Consider the following 18,417-nt stretch of genomic DNA (forward strand, 5'->3'; position numbering starts at 1 on the left):
TTTCCCTTTCACAGTTTGCTTACAAGCCGCCAAACCCTGTTCATTGACTTCTGTTTGACAGCATGCTGCAACCCGGGTCCTCCCCCGCGTCTAATGACGACACACGACGCAGCAAGCGGGCTCGCCTCCGCCTTTGCGAAGCGGAGACGAGGGAGCGCGCCCGGCGGTCTGCGACTGGTGGATGGAGAAGGAGGCAGGATTCTGAAAGTGGGGGGGACGGTTTCGTTCAAAATTACAGAAAAAAAAGAAAATTAGGCATTGCAGACATGACAGCCGAACTACCTTGTGAGAGCGGGGAGGCTACAGACAACACGGTGAGCAGACTGAATACTAGAGAGGTTTAAAAACTAAATCAGTACCACGAGAAAAGTTCGAAAGCCAGTGGATGTAAATAAAAAGTTTTGACCAACCCCAGCCAAGTTGTACATTTCGGTCGGGCAGACTGCACAGCAGTTGTACATGTTGTGATTGGTGTGTGATCAGATGATAAACAGCACTCATTTGATTTTATGTCGCTTCATGTACATTTGTTTAATTAACAGCGACAGTATCTCCGGGAGGTGAGGGCAGGGTTAAACTTGTTGCTGATGTCAATCACAGTGCCCGAGTCGAAGGTAAAGTTTCAAAACATGCATCATCAGGCAGATATCAACACAGAAACACCATCTCTCGACACACATCTAACACAGCCGCTTTCAACCGAGAGATTCAAAAGCACTACCCTAGTTCCATACCGGGGTAGTAAACACATACAACTGACATTTAAAGAAATATGTAAACACGTACTTTCTGTACGGTAGTTTCGTTTCTTGAGTATTCTAATCTATATGTTTAAACAACACAAACAAACTGCCGTTAATTGCGAGTGTTTTTGTTGACAATGGCGGATTTTGACAATTTCTATAGTTAGATAAAATGAACCGTCACGTGACGTTGTTGATTCTTTTTCGATACTGTATCTCTTAAGGGCGTTTTGCGGTATTACCTTTGTCGTAGGTGTTTAACGGTGATGCCATTGCAAATCCTCGATAACGCATTCAACTTTCATTCTACAATGAGACCACCTGCACCCTCTTGTTTACATCACGCCTCCTCCTAGTCTCAGCAAAGTGATAGAATAGGCATTAACACAAAACCAACGCATTAGTCCAGATGTAACAATGAAATGCAATACTCCAAGCAAGTTTAATCAGAGATGGGATTTTAATCACTGTTTATGATGGGGTTGCTTTGATGACCCAAATGTGATCTTCCTGATTAAGTTTGGCAGAAATGAATAGGAACGGGGCCAATTATATTAATAGCAAGCATTTCCTACATAATGCAATTAAGCACATGCATGCCTATATCATTTCATTAAGGCCGGTGATCGTGTTCACAGGCATTACCGTGTGGGAGGAAAATGGGGTAGATTTGTGTTAATGTCACCAAGCCAGATGCTCAAAGAGGTGCCATTGTCCAGGTGCTCGCCTGAATTCTCTCATGGTGTTCTCTCATGGTGTTTTTATTTATTTATTTGGTAAAAAAAAGAATTCAAGTGGAAATAAAGCATCTTGTTAGTAAGTGTCCCAATGCCTTGCTTTGACTGAAGCCAGAATGGTTTTATAAATGTATTGAAGATATGTGTCTGGACCACAGCAGTCGTAACAGTCATCTTAGTAGTAATCGTATTAAAAATAATGAATGCTTTCAAGTTAAGAGACGTTTAATGCAACTAAACTTAAAAAAAAAAAAAAAAAGCCTTTGGAGACCAGACATACAATCACAGACAAAAGTATTGGCACCTTACACTTAATATAAGATAATTCAAGCGTTTAGTGAACATTGGCTACCAATGTTTTTGTTTGTTTGTTTTGTTTTGTTTTTATATAAAGATTGTTAAACTACCAGAGCCTGTATTTTGGTCTTTGTCATATGAATTAGTAGCTAATGTTCACTACATGTTTGTATTTGACACGCTTTCTTCAATTATGGAGTGCCAATACTTTTGTCTGCGTCTGTAATAGTTTTGCTTTGTATGAGCTTCTCTGTGAAAGGTTCAGTGGTTCAGCCGTGCATGTTTGAAAGTACTCCACAGTGAGGTCTCTTTCTATATTGGGAATCACCCATCGGCCTGGCTGCTCTTATCTCTAAAGCCTATTTTTAACACCCATGCCTGACATTAACTGCAGTGTGTCACTCTGCACTGATTGTATGTGTAGCTTGCAGCTGTTAGGATGAATGATGGGTTTGCTAGTATTAGAGTAAAGTATACCTTAGGTCTCAAATACAAGACATGCCTCTTCCTGAGCTCACCCCCTGTTGAAATGTGTCTAGGCTAGGTGAACCAAACCACTTTTGTCAAGATACAAGCTCCTGAGCCATTTTTACAATTCATCACTGTATTACACGGCTGGAATCCATGGTCACAAAACGAGACGAGCATCAGTGCTGATGAATGTCCGTACCAAGTTTCATTGTAATCGGATGGCCAGTTGGAGATCTGAAAAGGGGAGTGACTTTATTATTTAGCCATAGCCGCAGAGGATAATAACGAGGAACGTGCTGGTAAGACAACGTATCTTTGGCAGATAAGCACATGGTTAGCAGTACAGGGCCTGAGAGAGTTTTCAGCATGTGGTTTGAGGTTGACAGACATGCTGTTTATGTTTTGGCTCAGGTGGGTGGTGCCTTACCTTAGTCTGTGCCTTCAGAACCCCCTGTCTCAATACTAGAGATTTGAAAAGGAGTGGCTGCTGGCCTTTTAACTATCAGCAGAACACCACCAGTTTTAACCACACCTGGATTTCATACTTTGATCCTACAGGACGTCTTGGGATTTTGGCCATTCCGGACCAGATCCTTAAAACAAAAAGAGTGAAATGACAGCAGTCCAGGATCCCTAACTACAGTAACTACTCTTGCACTGTGACACCCTAGAGAGAAATGCAAAGCACTGCCAGAGCTATCTGTGGCTTAAAATAGACCCTTTTGCAGGAGCCCACTGCCCCAAGCTCACCATATATGTCTCCTCCTGCAGGCTCCATCTCTTCAGCTGAGATCCCTACTTTTCCACCTGCTGTGTACCGTTTGCTTTTAATAGCATCTGACTTTGGTTTTAAAGTCACAGGTACCATTTACTAAGGGATCTTTTGGTTTCCTATGGAAGTGATTTCAAATAAACCTTAGACATTGCGTGACACGTCAACCAGTCCCCATTCAAATGTGGAAGTTTTTCGTTGATCTTATTGACCTCAAGTTAATAATAACAGACATACCTGTTTTTTAAATGTTATTTGGATAAATAAAATAAGATTACATTTGTTTTCTCTGACTGTGGCAATGTCATATGGTTTATCTAAGCTGTGTTTTATTTTTTCTCTCCCTGTATATCTCATGAATGGGCGATGACTATGAATATAAATATTAGTGAGGAAAAGGTTTTGAATGTTAAAAGGCTGGTTTATGTTGGTGTTACATGTGTCTGGCTAGACTAAAAAGCTGAAAGCCGTGCAGTGTTGAATGTAACCGCACATGGTGGACTTCTGTCTTGTTTGAGTACCTGTGATGCACTGTGCCTCTTTACTGAGGGACTTTCCATTTCCTTCTGTTTATAAGAATGCCTGGTACTGCATTACGTAAGAAACCCCAGTGTGTAGGAGTGTAACAAAACACCAAAGACAGAATAAGATAAGTATCCCGCTATGCTTGCGGTTACTTTGTGTTAATAAGGCTAATCATTAATCCTGGACAATTTTGTTAAAGGCTTCATTCAGTGAGAGTTAAGGACAGGCGTTTTTCGTTTTCGTGATTAACCAGAATCCATGTTTCAGTGTGTTTCTGCTTGTTGGGTGACGTTGTACCTGTAGAGCCCCTTTGTTTCCGGTATGCAAAGCTTGGGAGTGCATATATTGGATGTGCATATGAATCAAAAAGTATCTTTGTGAATGCTGTAACCTAGGTATGCAGTCAGCTTTATGCATCAGTCTCTGGGACAAATGGCTTCAGCTCCCTAGAATGCGCCTAGTTTTAACATTTTAAAATAAAGCTATGTAAAATATAGTCTGGCTTTCTCAAGGTGTGCTATTTGATAAAGTAGAATACTACAAATGGTGTTCATAAAACAGGAAAATGACAAGCATCGCAATATGGAAAATCACTGGCCTTCAAATATTTAGCCCACAAATGTGGGACTTGGTACTACTGTCGTGAAAGATAAGTTCTTGCATTGTTATATTTTACAATTTTTTTTTTTTCCAGAATAATCAGGTCCTAATAAATCAACTACAGGAAATCACTGGGACCCAGGATGTGAAGATACTGCAAACAGCACTGAAGGTTCGGTTACTTTTCTAGCCCTGTCTATACAGTTGCAGAGTGTGAAATGAAATGCTTTTGTTCCATCGCTTGGCTTGGGGAGTGTACTGAGCTGTTCTTGTGCTTTTATGTTCCGCCAGGCTAGTCATGGAGATGTTAGGCAAGCGATTGGATTCCTCACTGGCCAGGACCCGGACGCAGAGGTCATAGCAGTGGAGCCCTCTGATAGTGAAGGGAGTGTCGTCGGCAGGGAGGGACAGACCAGTAGGTCATGCAGCACGCTGGAGAGCATGCCCTTCTCTTCCCAGAACTTGTTACCCAAAGATGTGTTTTCTAAGGAAATCAAATATAATCATAAAATACGTGTGTCACATAGTGAGCAATATTTGCAAGCTCTGCAATTGAGCATGCCTGTGATGCAAGCGTGTTTGAATTTATAAAATAAGCTTCCACCTCTACTATGCTGAACCATTTCAGCTTGCGTCTTCATGTTCTCACTGTTATAGAACCTTCTTGGGCAACATCTATCGCCAACCTTCATTTTGAGCTGTGATCTAAGATGGCGGCTATACATTCTCTCCATAAAGTCCAAAATAAAATATCTATCCACTATCGATATGCCACTAGCTAGCTTGCAAAAACCTTGACCTTTTATTTTTCCAGAGGTGATCGACCTGACTGGTAATGACAAGGATGACCTTCAGACTGCCATCGAGCTGAGTTTAAAAGAGTCTCAAACCACCCAGGCAGAAGAGCAGGACCTGAGCAGGTGCAGTGCGGGGTTGTGTAGCCCCGGATGGGTTAACAGCCACTCTGCTGTACTCTCTTATTCTCCACGCTCGTCGCTGTGCCTCCTAACCCCCTTTACCATGGTCTTCCAGGGCTCTGGAGGCCAGTGTTGCTGATAACAAATCTCGGGTAAAAAGGAAAAGGTGCGAGGCCTGGGGGGACAGCTCCAATCCCATCGACTGGATCCGACGGGACGAATGGCCAGTGGGGCTGAAGAATGTGGGAAACACCTGCTGGTTCAGTGCTGTTATACAGGTGAGACGCATTGGGAAACACCTGCTGGTTCAGTGCTGTTACACAGGTGAGACGCATTGGGAAACACCTGCTGGTTCAGTGCTGTTATACAGGTGAGACGCATTGGGAAACACCTGCTTGTTCAGTGCTGTTACACAGGTGAGACGCATTGGGAAATACCTGCTGGTTCAGTGCTGTTATACAGGTGAGACACATTGGGAAACACCTGCTGGTTCAGTGCTGTTATACAGGTGAGACGCATTGGGAAACACCTGCTGGTTCAGTGCTGTTACACAGGTGAGATGCATTGGAACGGCTGCCACCAGACAAGATGGCACACGTTCTGGTACGCGTGAAACACGGCAAAAGGTATTATTACATCCCCTTATAAAAGTTTAACATAGTAAGAGCATAGTAAAGTATAATAAAGCATAGGTAAGCATTGTAAAGAATAATGGGCTATGGTAAAACAAAAAAGCAGGGCAAACCATGGTTAACAACGAGGGTTAACAACGAGGGTTAACTACATGGTAAAACTGCAAAAATACTGTGAATACAGGGTTGTGCTGCCAGTATTGCGGTAAAACAATTGTATTTTACCTTGTGTCCAATACAGCAGCACCATTTTGAGTTTGTTTGACCTATCTGACTGGTTTCACAAACCCTGATTAGCACACTAATCTTAGATTACTTTTAGGTAAAATAGTCTCAGATGAGCGCCACTTGAGATTTGTCAATCCAGCCGGTAGCTCTATTACTGTATGAATTTCCAAGTTCCTTCATATCTGCTCTCGACGTGTGCTTGTAAATTTGACATCTTCCTTTGCTTTGCTTTGATAAGTTTGAGCAGTGCCATCACTGTGCATGTGGTTCAGGGTACTTGTGTGTTGCAGGCTGCAGCCACATAGGCTGAAACGCTTTCATAGCAGTAGAATAAATGTAACCGCAGGCAGGTTTGCATTAGCCCAGGAGACTGGACAAAGAAATCAAGGTGGCATCCATTACCGGAGACAGGTTTCAGAGACCTTTTCCAGCTGATAATCGGCAAGCTAATTTTATTACAAAGCATTCCTGCCGGATTCCAGCGAGGAGCATCAGATTGCAGTCTGCATTATGATCAAGCTGGGACCGTGCATGTCGGGAGAAGCGGTTTACTATGAGCTACTCTTGTGGTTTTGTGATAATGACTGGAAAACCCTGAAGACATTAAGAGGATAGAGTGAAGCCTGGTTGAACCGGTCTGGGACTGCACATTTGTAATAGAGATGGCTTCTTATCCAAGGTTATTCAAGCTCAATTTACATTTTCCTGAACGGCCCCTTGCTTGGAACATTGTAGTACAATTCAAAACTCGCTTCGTTTTTTTAAGGCTTTAATATTGTGTGTTTGCTCCCAAGCTGCATGATTTTACTGTATGCTTTGTTTTTCAGTCTTTGTTTCACCTTCCTGACTTCCGGAGGCTGGTCCTGCACTACTGTCTTCCCCAGAATGTCCTGGAAAACTGCAAGAGCCACAGTGTGAGTTGGGTTGAGGGCTAGGGGGCAGGGTTAGGCTTTAAGTCCTAAAAACAATCCCAGACATTTTGGTATCAATAAAATGGTCAAAAAAAAAACTTGGAAGACACACTATGAGAAGCATTTCCTAGTTGGAAGAATATGTGTTAGTAGTACTGTGGTTGATTAAAACCAAGTTTGTACCCCAAGCTCCAGGATAGAGACCCCTTTTAAGGTCTTGCATGGTCTTCTCCACTAAGCCCTTCTCTCTCTCTCTCTCTCTCTCTCTCTCTCTCTCTCTCTCTCTATCTCTCTCGTTTTGTTTCTCTAGGAGAAGAGGAACATTGCCTTCATGCAGGAGCTCCGTTGCCTGTTTGCACTCATGATGGGCTCCAGTCGCAAGTTTGTGGATCCCTCTGCTGCTGTGGAGCTGCTGAAAGATGCATTCCGGTCCAACGAAGCCCAGCAGGTACTGTGTGCATTGCAATATTAGCCCACAAGTACATTTTCAATGGCTGGAGTGAAGTAGAACATGCCTAGGCATTGACATGGTATGTTATTGTGCAGTCTTCTTTTCTGCAACTATTGTGTCCACCTTTGTTGCAGCAGGATGTGAGCGAGTTTACCCACAAGCTTCTTGATTGGTTGGAAGATGCCTTCCAGTTGGCAGCCAATGGAAAGTAAGTTCAGTTCTTTCATCCATTAATAGCCAATAGTGTCTGGTCTTTTGGTGGGTCTCTTTGTAGCAGCAATCTGCCTTTTGTATGTGTTCATTTCCCCTGCGATTTATGAAGGGTGTATACAGACTTCTCAATTGCTCAGCATAGAAACTTCCATCCATACAAGAAAACGTACCCAATACATAGTGCACAGTACACATCATAATAATGAAATGTCATGGATTAGGAAACACATTTTTGTTTATCCATAAAGAATTCAGAGCACTGGCAGCAGGAAGAGGAGCTTTCCTACTGTGCTACCCCACCCCGCTCTGTAGTCTGTAACCTGTCCTGAGAGGCTACAGTATCTGAGCAGGTGCAACATTCTGCCAGATTGTGTTGGGTTTTGGGAAAGGTGGTAATCAAGTTGATTCTGCTGGCTTTCATTGTGTCCCGTGTGGTTTTTGTGTCCTACAGTAACCCCAAAGATAAGCAAGAGAACCCGATGGTGCAGCTTTTTTACGGAACCTTCCTGGCTGAAAGAACCCTTGATGGTAGGTTGACTTCTTGTCTTTTGAGATGCCACACGGGATGGGTGAGGCAGGTTTGTTTCCGTTGGGCAGGATTGGTCATCGGGCTTTTCTGAAGACGGTATTTCCAGTCCTGGTCGAGCACATTGATTGCCTTTGAAAGATTTAATATGGGTGTATGAACAGAGGCATTAGGTTAGGTAAGCAACTTCAAAATCATTCTGTTAAGAACACAATTAAAAAATATAGAATACATGTAAAGAATGACCTTTCCATGACAGGAACTAAATAGGGAAGTTTTGCTGATGTTAATCAAGTATTCTAGATTGAAACAGCTCTGTATTGGGCCATGGAAACAGAATTACTCATTGTAAACTGTGCCTGCTTCTCTGTTTCAAGGTAAAACTGTCTCCAACATTGAGCGCTTTGGACAGTACCCCCTACAGGTGAACGGATTCAACAACCTGGATGAGTGCTTGGAAGGCGCCATGGTGGAGGGGGAGATCGAGGCTCTTCACTCGGATCAAACCATCCGCTCTGGCCAGGAGGTAACTGATGCTGATTCATTGGCTTTTTTTTTTTCTGTAAAAATAATTGTTGTACTATCTTTAGACTGCACCCAGCTACCTCCAGACCCTCATCTCTCCCTACACCCGCACCCGACCTCTCTGCTCCACCTGCACTAGAAGACTGTCTGTACCTCCTCTACACTCCCCTGCCTCCAAAGCCCGCTCCTTCTCCACCATCACCCCGCAGTGGTGGAGCGACCTTCCTATGGATGTCAGGACTGCCCAGTCCCTGACCACCTTCCGGCACCTCCTCAAGACACACCTCTTCAGACAACACCTGTAATACTCAACTCTTCCCTTCTGGACAATATAGCACTCTGCCTTTAATGCACTTTAACTTGCACTTATCTGCTCCCTGTTTTACTGTATTTAATCCTGCACTTAATCCAATCTATGGTATCTTGTATTTCACTTGCACTCGTATCTAACCCTGACGTATCTATCAACACTGTTATCTGCTCTTGAACTGCCCCCATATCAAATCATACTGTGTTTTGTATTTGCTCTTATTAGGACTGAAGTCATTGTATTTTGTACCTTGCTCTTAATCAATTGTACTATAATTCTTCATATGTATTTTTTGTATACAACTGTTAGTTGCCCTGGGTAAGGGCGTCTGCTAAGAAATATAATAGAACTTGCAAACCCATTTTCTCAGAGTATACAGTGCTCATCAAAAAGGTTTATTCCTGGCTAATGTAGTAGATTTAATTAAACCCTAGAAATTGTATCCAATTGTAATGAAACAAGTTTCAAGTTTTCATAATAATAGGATTTTTCTTTTCTTCCAGCGGTGGTTTTCAAAGTTGCCACCGGTGTTGACCTTTGAACTGTCCAGATTTGAGTTCAACCAGTCTCTTGGACGGCCAGAGAAGATTCATAAAAAACTGGAGTTCCCGCAGGTGATTTACATGGACAGGTGAGTTCATTCCAGGTGTGTTTTCTGGAGTCTCTTGGCATCGCAGTGTTCCTCATTGAGACAGTTATCCCTTGTGCAAGCAGGTACCTTTACAAGAACATGGAGAAGATCCAGGACAGGAGAGCGGAGGTGAAGAAGCTGAAGGAACAGGTGACTGTTCTGCAGCAGAAGCTAGAGAGGTAGGCCACGTGCTACCTTTGTACAGTACCACTTGTAGTGCAGTTCAGTCCATTTCTCCACCTTCTTATATACTTTACCATTAAGCAGATTGAGAGGTCAAAAACAATGGACAAAACTTTCGCCTATTCTTTTTTTATTCATTCAGCTACCTCAATTACGGCTCAGGGCCAAACAAATACCCGTTGGCTGACATGCTGCAGTACGTCCTGGAGTTTGCAACCACAAAGCCCACCAGTGTTTCTCCCACTCAGGATATTAAAGTGACCTCCCCAGCATCCACTACCACTTTGAGCACACCCACAGATCCTGTACACGAGCAGACAAGGTAAGGAGTCCTAGGGAGGGAGTGTCGCTACACTGCCCTGAAAGAAGCACATTGAGATGCCTAAACCCAGATAGATTCTAGTTTATGTTTTTCTGTTTATTTGGACAAACAAGAGAATGGTACAGTACCATCAAGTTGACTGTCCACAAAGCTTTGAAGGGAATTTGGAAATGACACAAATAAAAGGCTCTTTATTATTTTCAAATAATCTGGGGGGGGGGGGGGGGGGGTGTAAAAACAAGATCAATTTGTAATTGACCTCATGTCTGTGTTTATTCTAGTCCTTCAGAAACAGAGAATTCAGGGCCACCTGACAGTTCAAACTCTATGCCCACGTCGCCACCACCCCAGAGGACTCCCATCTACAAGCCATTTACGCAGTGCAGACCGCCCATGGACACCCCCCCTCACCCGGCCCCCCACAAAGTGTCCGAGGAGGAGCTCTGCTTCATCAAAGGCTGCCTGCATCGCTGGAGAACAGAGGTGGAGCAAAACATACAAGGTGAGCCTGCAAAGCTACACCATAGAAGACCTGATCAGACCTCCCAGTCACCCTAGCTGTGGTGTAATAACCTTGGGTTACAGCTCTTGTGTAGCACAGCTTTTATACTCCTAGTGTGCTATATAGAATACCATCTCTGTATCTCTGCTGAATTCCATTACGTGTAACTGTTTGTGCCACTAAAGGCTGGAAGGAATATAGCTTGTGTATCACTGGCTTCTTGCAATATCCGTTTTGGTGTTTTGAGTTAAGCCAGATTTGTTGTATTTCTGTTCTTTCTGCAGAGCTGAAGGACAGCATTGACCGGATCAACCACACTTTAGAGAACATGTACACGGAAGACAGCATGTGCCAGGTAACAGGCAGCGTTGCTTCTGATTTCAGGGTCAGTACTTTGATAACCATCAAGCATGTATGCTATTTCTAATGCGTGCTTTTCACGGGATCTGGAATCTTTGACTGCTACCCTAACTCACTGTATGTAAAATATGCAGCACGCAAGTATTTTGCATTTAAGTTACCTTTACCGTGATCCAAACAACAGCAAATCTGTCCGCACGACAATCTGTATGCACGTATAATAAAGGTAATACCGAAGTATCTGTGCTCTGTCATTGACACTCTCAAGTTTCGAAATCTCGTATGAAATACTGTACTACTATTGTGGCTTCTGCTAGACTTTTGTTTATTTGATTACATGATGTTCAGTAAAAGATCTAAATTGTTCATGTCGTTTTTTTTAAAGTTATGTCTCGATCCTAAAATTCTAGGTGATGCAAAACTTTTGGCCATAGCTGTGGATCACGCCACGGTATAACGGCATTTCGGGTCACTTATTTATTGTGTCTTAATATCCGCTGCGTATGTTGCTGATGTTTTTATATATTTGTTCCTCTCTTCTGCAGGTGCCCTACCGCCTGCATGCTGTCCTTGTCCATGAAGGCCAGGCTTCTGCAGGCCATTACTGGGCCTACATCTTCAATCACAGGTGCAAACTGTGGCTCAAGTACAATGACATCTCTGTCACGGAGTCCTGTTGGGAGGAGCTGGAGAGGGACTCCTATGGGGGTGTGAAGAACGCCAGTGCCTACTGCCTCATGTACATTGATGACAAGCTGCCTCGCCTCATAGCAGGTAACCGCACGGGGGCTCCTTTTATAAAGGCTTGAAACCTGTCCTGGGACCGCTCTCCTGTAGGGAGCCATGACTGACTGACTGACTGAATCAATCAGACTGTGGTGAATGGGCAACTTAATAGCCCTGATATGAGTAAGCGACCTGATCCTAAAAGCAAATGTAGACCAGGGCCTATTGTGGACCGCTGGACCACTGAACCTGTACCCTTGACGTCTCTGCTGAGCCCAGAGTGTCGAGCAGCTTGCCCACTCTGCTCATTTTAAAGTTACTGGAATATGTGACGGGGGTGTAATTTGTTAAACTGAGAACAGTCTAAATGCTGTTCACATGAGCGCTTAACGCAGTGTTAATTACTGTAGATGAATACCCCAAAGTAGTGGTAGAAGGAAGTATATTTGCCCTGCAAAGTTGAACTCTTTCATAGCCCTTTCATAGTAGTTTCTTGCTAGTTTTGTACCGTTTGAAAGTTGGTGGTGCAGTATGATGCAGTTACCCTTGAATTCAGATGTCCTCTGTCTGTGCAGTTGTGTTGCTAGAAGGTAGACAAACAAATTGTCTGTTGCAGAGGACACAGATATGGAGACCGGGCAGGTGCTGGAGGGGGTGGACTCCCTGCCACCCATCCTGAGACGCTACGTTCAGGAGGACAACCGCTGGTTCCAACAGGAAGTGGAGGAGTGGGAGGAGGAGCAGTTCCGCAAGATTGCGCAGAAGGAGCCGCCTGTAACCATCACAGAAACACAGGAACTCTCCTTCACAACAGTGGCTGAAGGCAAGTCAGTTTTCATTTATTTTTTTGTCCAGCTGAATTGTCCCCCTTGCACAGTATGAAATCGATACAGAATGGAGCGCAAACCTCTTTTTCCCCTGTTGATGGACTCATGAAAATTCTCCTCCAGATGCTAAACCGCAGCAGTTTACTTAGACAAATGACCAGAGAAATGAGGTTCAGCTGAAGACCATGCCCTATGTACTATATCAAGGTAGTGGTAGCTGTGTTCAGCATTGCATCATCACCTTATTAATTCACATTTGCATACAGCTATGTGAACAGGCTCAAGGTAATGCAACCTGCAATTTAACTTTTATAGTATCCACGCATAATCATGTGGACTTTGCAAAGGACTCTGTTTGCAAAGGACTGTTTGCAAAGGGATTAGCCGATAATTCTTATGTCAATTACCGTTGTGAAAGAAATGTATTTAGTCATTGTGTATGTGGTTTCTTTTAGTTTCCTGGCCATAAGAGTTTTGTTTACTAGGCTGGCATGACGTTTGATTTCAGTTGTGTGTCTCATTTCCATTTCTACCAGAATCTGCCCCTAGCCAGCAAAACTCGCGGTCTCTGTCTTCGGAGCATGCTGTTATAGCCAAGCAGCAGACCGCCCAGGCCATCGCCAAGACAGCCGACTGCTACGAGAAGAAGGGAGTGGAGGCTGCACTCGCGGAGGTAAACACTGACATGAAGACCCCATGTCATCTGATCTCTGCATTGCCAGGTGTTTCTCGGAAATTATTACACACATTGAGGTCGCCCTTATTACTAAATAAGGTTCAGCGGTCATTGGATCTGTTTCATTTACTTAACATTCCAGAAGTGGATGACTTCAGAAGTGCTTCACAATGAGCAGACTGGCTTTATATAGCTTACGATCATCTCTGCGCGTATTGGTTGTCTCTCTCAAATAAACAGTTATTGCAGCGATACAAGATTCTTACCAACTTGTAGTGTATTCTAGTGTCTCCTGAAAATAAACTGAACAGTTCCTCCTGATTTTTTTTGAGCTTTTCTATTTAATTTCTACCTTTTTTTCCCTCTTGACAATCCTGTCTCCTGCTCCTTCATCATTTAGTCTATTTAATGCACCTCTCCTGTTCTTTTCTGCACCGTTCTTGCCTTCCGTTTCCCTGTCTGCAGTCCGATAGAGAGAGTGAGGCTGTGGGCAGCACTGTGGAGTGTGAAGCCAGGGCTGACTCCCAGCCACAGGATCAGCCCCCCAAGGAGGGTGATAAGCAGGCTGAGAGCCAGGTCTCCGAGGTGGAGATCCCCAGTGTGGGCAGGATTCTGGTGCGCTCAGACGCAGACGGGTATAACGAGGAGGTACAAGCCTGATACCCACCATTTTGTGGCTCAGTCACCTGTTTCTGCATGCCAGGGTGATGCCTGAAAAACTTTCTCCTCTGTTCAGTGCATCAGCTATGCGTGCTGCAGTGGAATTGTTTTTTAGACAAACCATAACACTGTGCTTGCCTATGCAGAACAACAAATAAGTTTGAATGCCTGCAGGTTGCATGTGATCCGAGTACAACAATATGCCATTTGGCAAGAGCTAATTATTGCTTTATAGAGCAAGAACTGGCGTTATATATTTGATTCACTTCTGTGAGAATTACTTGTAATGAAATGATGGGGAGTGGGGTAACTGAACATCTGGTTTGTCTGGTGGTTCTGGCTGGTTCCTTTTCTGTTTCTCTGTCCTTTTCACACGCTGTCTTCTTTCCATTGTTCTCTCTGCCGCCACCTTGTGGCAGATGATGTTAACTCCAGCCATGCAGGGGGTCATCCTGGCTATAGCAAAGGCTAGGGAGGTCTATGATAAGGACGGGCCTGAGGCTGCTCTCATAAAGGTATTTAGATTCACAGTGGCTTGCATACACTTATAATGACGATAATATGTGGATGTAATCATCTTATTTAGCATTTATTTAGCATTTCTTTTTTTGGCCACAGTTGTCCTTGAATGATCTCCCCCATCATACTTACAGTTATACCTTGATTGTTCATTCTAGTATACTATGTTTTAAATCAAAAGATTAAGTGCTTAATTGCATACGTTTTCTCTTTTTCTTTTTAATTGATCTACAGTAATTTAAATCTAAAAACAAAGGTGGTTTCTTTGTTACTAAGTGTGGGTGTTTCTTTTGTTTTTAAATCCTGTGAGGTTCGTTTCTGTCTTTTTTGAACCCTTCAAGTTTTGGTTTTGTCTCTTCTCAGGCGTTCCATGAAGAATACTCCCGGCTCTACCTGCTTGCTCAGGAGAAAGCCAGCCCCCAGAACGACCCCCGTCTCCAGCACGTCCTGATCTACCTCATCCAGAACGAAGCCCCCAACCGTGTGGTCGAGAGGACACTACTGGAGCAGTTCGCAGACCGGAACCTCAGCTACGATGAACGGTGCGATCGTTTGAAAGAGACGCCAAATGTGTCGCAAACCCAAATGAATAACCATGTTGTTAACCCGCATCGCCTTCTACAGATGGACAGGTTCCTCCGTATATCCCCATATATCCTGTTACTCTCAAGCATTTCCTAACCAAGTTTGATCAGAATTGGATAAGCGGTCCCCAGCAGGGTGATGTTTAAACAGAAACACGAGCATTTGTAATTGAGATATTCTGACAACATTATGATCATTCTGCGTGGCTTTGAAACATTTCATCTATGACCTTTTAAATAGTAAATGGGTTTAGTTCAGCTAATTCAAAGAGCCAGTTTAAAGGTACATTTCTTTGCAGGCTTACCCTGTGTCTTGCCTTGCAGGTCAATCAGTATAATGAAGCAGGCTCGTGCGAAACTCCGTCTGATTGGACCAGAGGACATGGATATGGACAAGTACAGGGTGAGGCTGCATTTGTTCTGCTTAGAAATCTGTCTACTGGGAGAAGTATTTCTTTAAGCAGTGGACAGTTAAAATACATGATCAATGTGTATCAATTTTACCTGTTATTTATTTTATTTTTTTCTCTACCCAATTTGACAACCCATAATGGTTGACTTCCGTCAGACCAATGGCTTATTTACGCCTGCCAAACCTAAGCTAATAAACCCTGGAGTCGAGGGGACAGACTGGGAAATCTCTGCCTGTCATCTTACCGGTGTGGGTCACTGAAGCACGCAGAGTTGAATCTCCCCAGAGGGATTTCCTCACGACCCTGCAGGAGGGCAAAGGCTAATGCAGCGTTTCATGGGGGTCCCCAGCCGAGATCGGCAACTTCATGCAATTGAGATTCGGACCAGTCCGCACCTCCCTTGAAACAAGCCTTTACTCTTGATATCCACAGACCAGAGCACAACACACCCTTTTCCAATCCTACCTGCAGATTGCAGTATGCATGTAGTTGCGTCAGGCAGAAACCTAACTGTATTTGTCTTTACTTTTAGCAGAAATGGCATGAAGACTACAGCCTGTTTCGCAAGGTGTTTGTGTATCTTCTAACAGGGCTAGAGCAGTACCAGAATGGAAAGTATGTTGGATCATTTATTTATCTTTTTTTTTAAATTGTAGTCTTTGCCCATGCTAAAGAACAGTCTGCAAGTGTGTGTGTTTTCATTCTCCAGAGTTCGTGAAGCGCTGACCTACCTGGTGTATGCCTACCAGAGCAACAGCACGTTACTGAGGAATGGGGAAAATAGAGGCGTAGAGGAGTCACTTATTGCACTTTATAGGAGGAAATGTTTAATGGTGAGTGACCAATGCAGTAGCATTTATGTGTATATATTTTGTGATGTGCCTAGGTGAGTCAAGAAATCCTGGAGGGGGACACACCATAAATATTAATTTTAAATTTCCAATCTAATTTCCTATAATTTTAAACTCTGCACTAAGGCTAACCACTATGTTTGACCTTCATGATTTTAACTACAGTTTAACGTGTAAATGAACACCCGTAGACTTCAGATCCGCCCCTTTATAGATCATTAAAATGGTCTGTGTTGCAGGAGCTGAATGAGAACGCAGCAGGCCTGTTTGACAGCGGAGAGGACAGTGATGTGGTGGAGGGGATGAGCATCATGAACGACCTGGTCATTCCCTGCATGCACCTAATGATCAGTAACGACATCTGCCAAGAGGACCTGGACGCCATTGAGATCATGAGGGATCGCTGGTGCTCTTACCTGGGCACTGACATGGACGGTGAGTGCAGGAGCCCCACGCACCAGCTTGGTTGCTGCTATAGAAGTGCTGGACTACCCAGTGGCTGGTAGCGTGGGTTTATTGTATTGGGTGGCCAGTGCAATCTTCGAGATGCAAATACTGAGCTTTCAAGTGATAAATGACTATACCGATTTTAAAGGGAGCTTCAGTCTGGTAGTTCAGTCATTACCTGTAGATGACTGCCCTTCCATTAAGTGCCTACAGCTCAGGTTGGTTATCTAACAAGCAATGACCAGTGCGTCTGACATGAATGATTTAAGTGGTTGCAAGTGATAAATATTGTATTTACTTAGTTGCATGCATGCAGCAATGTCCAGTGTTTGAGATCTCTCGATGGGCTGGCTACACTCTCTATTCATTGTGCACTTGTCTGATTCTGAGCTTTTTTTATATTTGCAGCCACTCTGCAGGAGAAGCTGGGGGAGTTCTTGCCCAGGTTGCTGGACTGTTCAGCGGAGATCATCATCCTAAAGGAGCCACCGAAGATCAGGCCAAACTCGCCCCACGACCTGTGCAGTCGCTTCGCCGCTGTGCTGGAGTCCATTCACGGCACCTCGCCAGTGACTGTCAATTAAGACTTTAACGGAAAATATGAATCGGACTCTTGAAGCTTGGAACTGCCAAGATCACACAGTGGAACAGTCAGTCAACAAAGACACTTGTGAAAGAACTCCAAGGTAAAGGGCTCTTGATCTGACACATAAATGGTGCCCTGGATTGTATGCAAGTGTGTGTATTTTAAGCTATTTGTCTTTTTTAAAGCACCTTTTTTAATAATGAAATACACAAATATCGGGTCCCGCCATTAACTTATGCTCAAAATTGAGAAGTTTTAGCTATGAATGCTGCTCGGATCCATTATACAAAGTTCACATGGACTGAATATTCGGATATCATTTCCCATGTTATCCTTGAAGAAACAGTCAGACTGTGTCTTTTATTTTTATGGCCCATATTTCAAAGACAAAGCTTGCATTACGAAATAGAACGAGGAGCACTGCATTTAAGTCATTACAAATCAGAGGAGCCTGCATAGATTGTGAAAGGGAAATATGACAATGCAAATGGGTGCCTAGTATTGACCCCGTGCGTGCCAAATATAACGACAGTGCTTTCAAAGGACGAATTACTTTAGTGCACCCCCAATGGGATTGTAAGAAATGTGCATTCTGTAGTTTAGTGTTTCAGTCACTGCATGGAAGTGCAGCACTGTATTCCCTGCTATGCCCAAGTAGTGTTTGCAAACCTTGAAAAGAGCATTAAAAAAGCCTGCCCTGTTTCTTACGGACATGAGCTTACATTGCGTCTTCTTGACCGAGCTACCAGTGTCCCCTTTTTACATTTGAAATATGTTCTGATCCTTATAATAATCACCGGCTTGCAGGTTTGAATGCTGCTGCTTTTGGTTCCATGGTTCTAGCAGCTGATGTGTAGGTCTGTCATGTAGCCCTTGTCCGATGCACTGGATGACAGAAAACCACTTCGTTCTAAACACCTGGCATTTTTAACACAAATAAACGTTTTACATTGCTGTTTGATCTCTGGTCTGTCGCCTTTTTCTTTCTTCCTTTCAGATTCAGTCCCTTTTACATGTTGTCTTTTCCTTGCAGTATTCCAAAACATTTTTTTTTCTGTTTTTACTAATTTTTGTTTCTTTTCTTTTTTTAACTTTCATCTTTTTACACTGAGGATATAACTTGTCAGCTGCACAAACACTAATCCCATGTCACAATCTGGATAAAATTATCTTAAAACTAGTCTTCTTTGGGGGCAGTGGATAGCAGTTCAGTTTACCACTAGTTCCACGCTAATGTGTTTAGATTTATACCGCTTACCGCTGTCATATATA

The 18,417-nt window shown here is 43.5% G+C and overlaps 1 protein-coding gene across 12 annotated transcripts; it reads left to right on the forward strand.

Moving 5' to 3' along the window:
• Positions 1-24: 24 nt before the first annotated feature.
• LOC117397403 (ubiquitin carboxyl-terminal hydrolase 28-like) lies at positions 25-18,106 on the forward strand. 12 transcript variants are annotated; one of them, XM_059009917.1, is made up of 27 exons: positions 25-314; positions 543-641; positions 4,240-4,317; positions 4,437-4,560; positions 4,960-5,065; positions 5,178-5,340; positions 6,750-6,836; positions 7,144-7,281; positions 7,419-7,492; positions 7,949-8,025; positions 8,401-8,549; positions 9,362-9,489; positions 9,573-9,668; positions 9,815-9,994; positions 10,276-10,496; positions 10,781-10,881; positions 11,402-11,630; positions 12,199-12,405; positions 12,946-13,082; positions 13,551-13,733; positions 14,165-14,260; positions 14,628-14,806; positions 15,173-15,251; positions 15,794-15,876; positions 15,971-16,094; positions 16,352-16,547; positions 16,968-18,106. In XM_059009917.1, exons 1-27 carry the CDS (start codon positions 63-65, stop codon positions 17,141-17,143), a joined length of 3,762 nt encoding a protein of 1,253 aa, XP_058865900.1. In that variant the 5' UTR covers positions 25-62; the 3' UTR covers positions 17,144-18,106. The 12 variants fall into 12 exon arrangements, with proteins under 12 accessions (XP_058865900.1, XP_058865902.1, XP_058865903.1 ...); XM_059009919.1 differs by having other exon boundaries at positions 7,422-7,492; XM_059009920.1 differs by having other exon boundaries at positions 543-614.
• Positions 18,107-18,417: the final 311 nt, after the last annotated feature.

The sequence above is a fragment of the Acipenser ruthenus genome, chromosome 40, assembly GCF_902713425.1.
Source record: "Acipenser ruthenus chromosome 40, fAciRut3.2 maternal haplotype, whole genome shotgun sequence".
In the NCBI taxonomy this organism is placed as follows: domain Eukaryota; kingdom Metazoa; phylum Chordata; class Actinopteri; order Acipenseriformes; family Acipenseridae; genus Acipenser; species Acipenser ruthenus.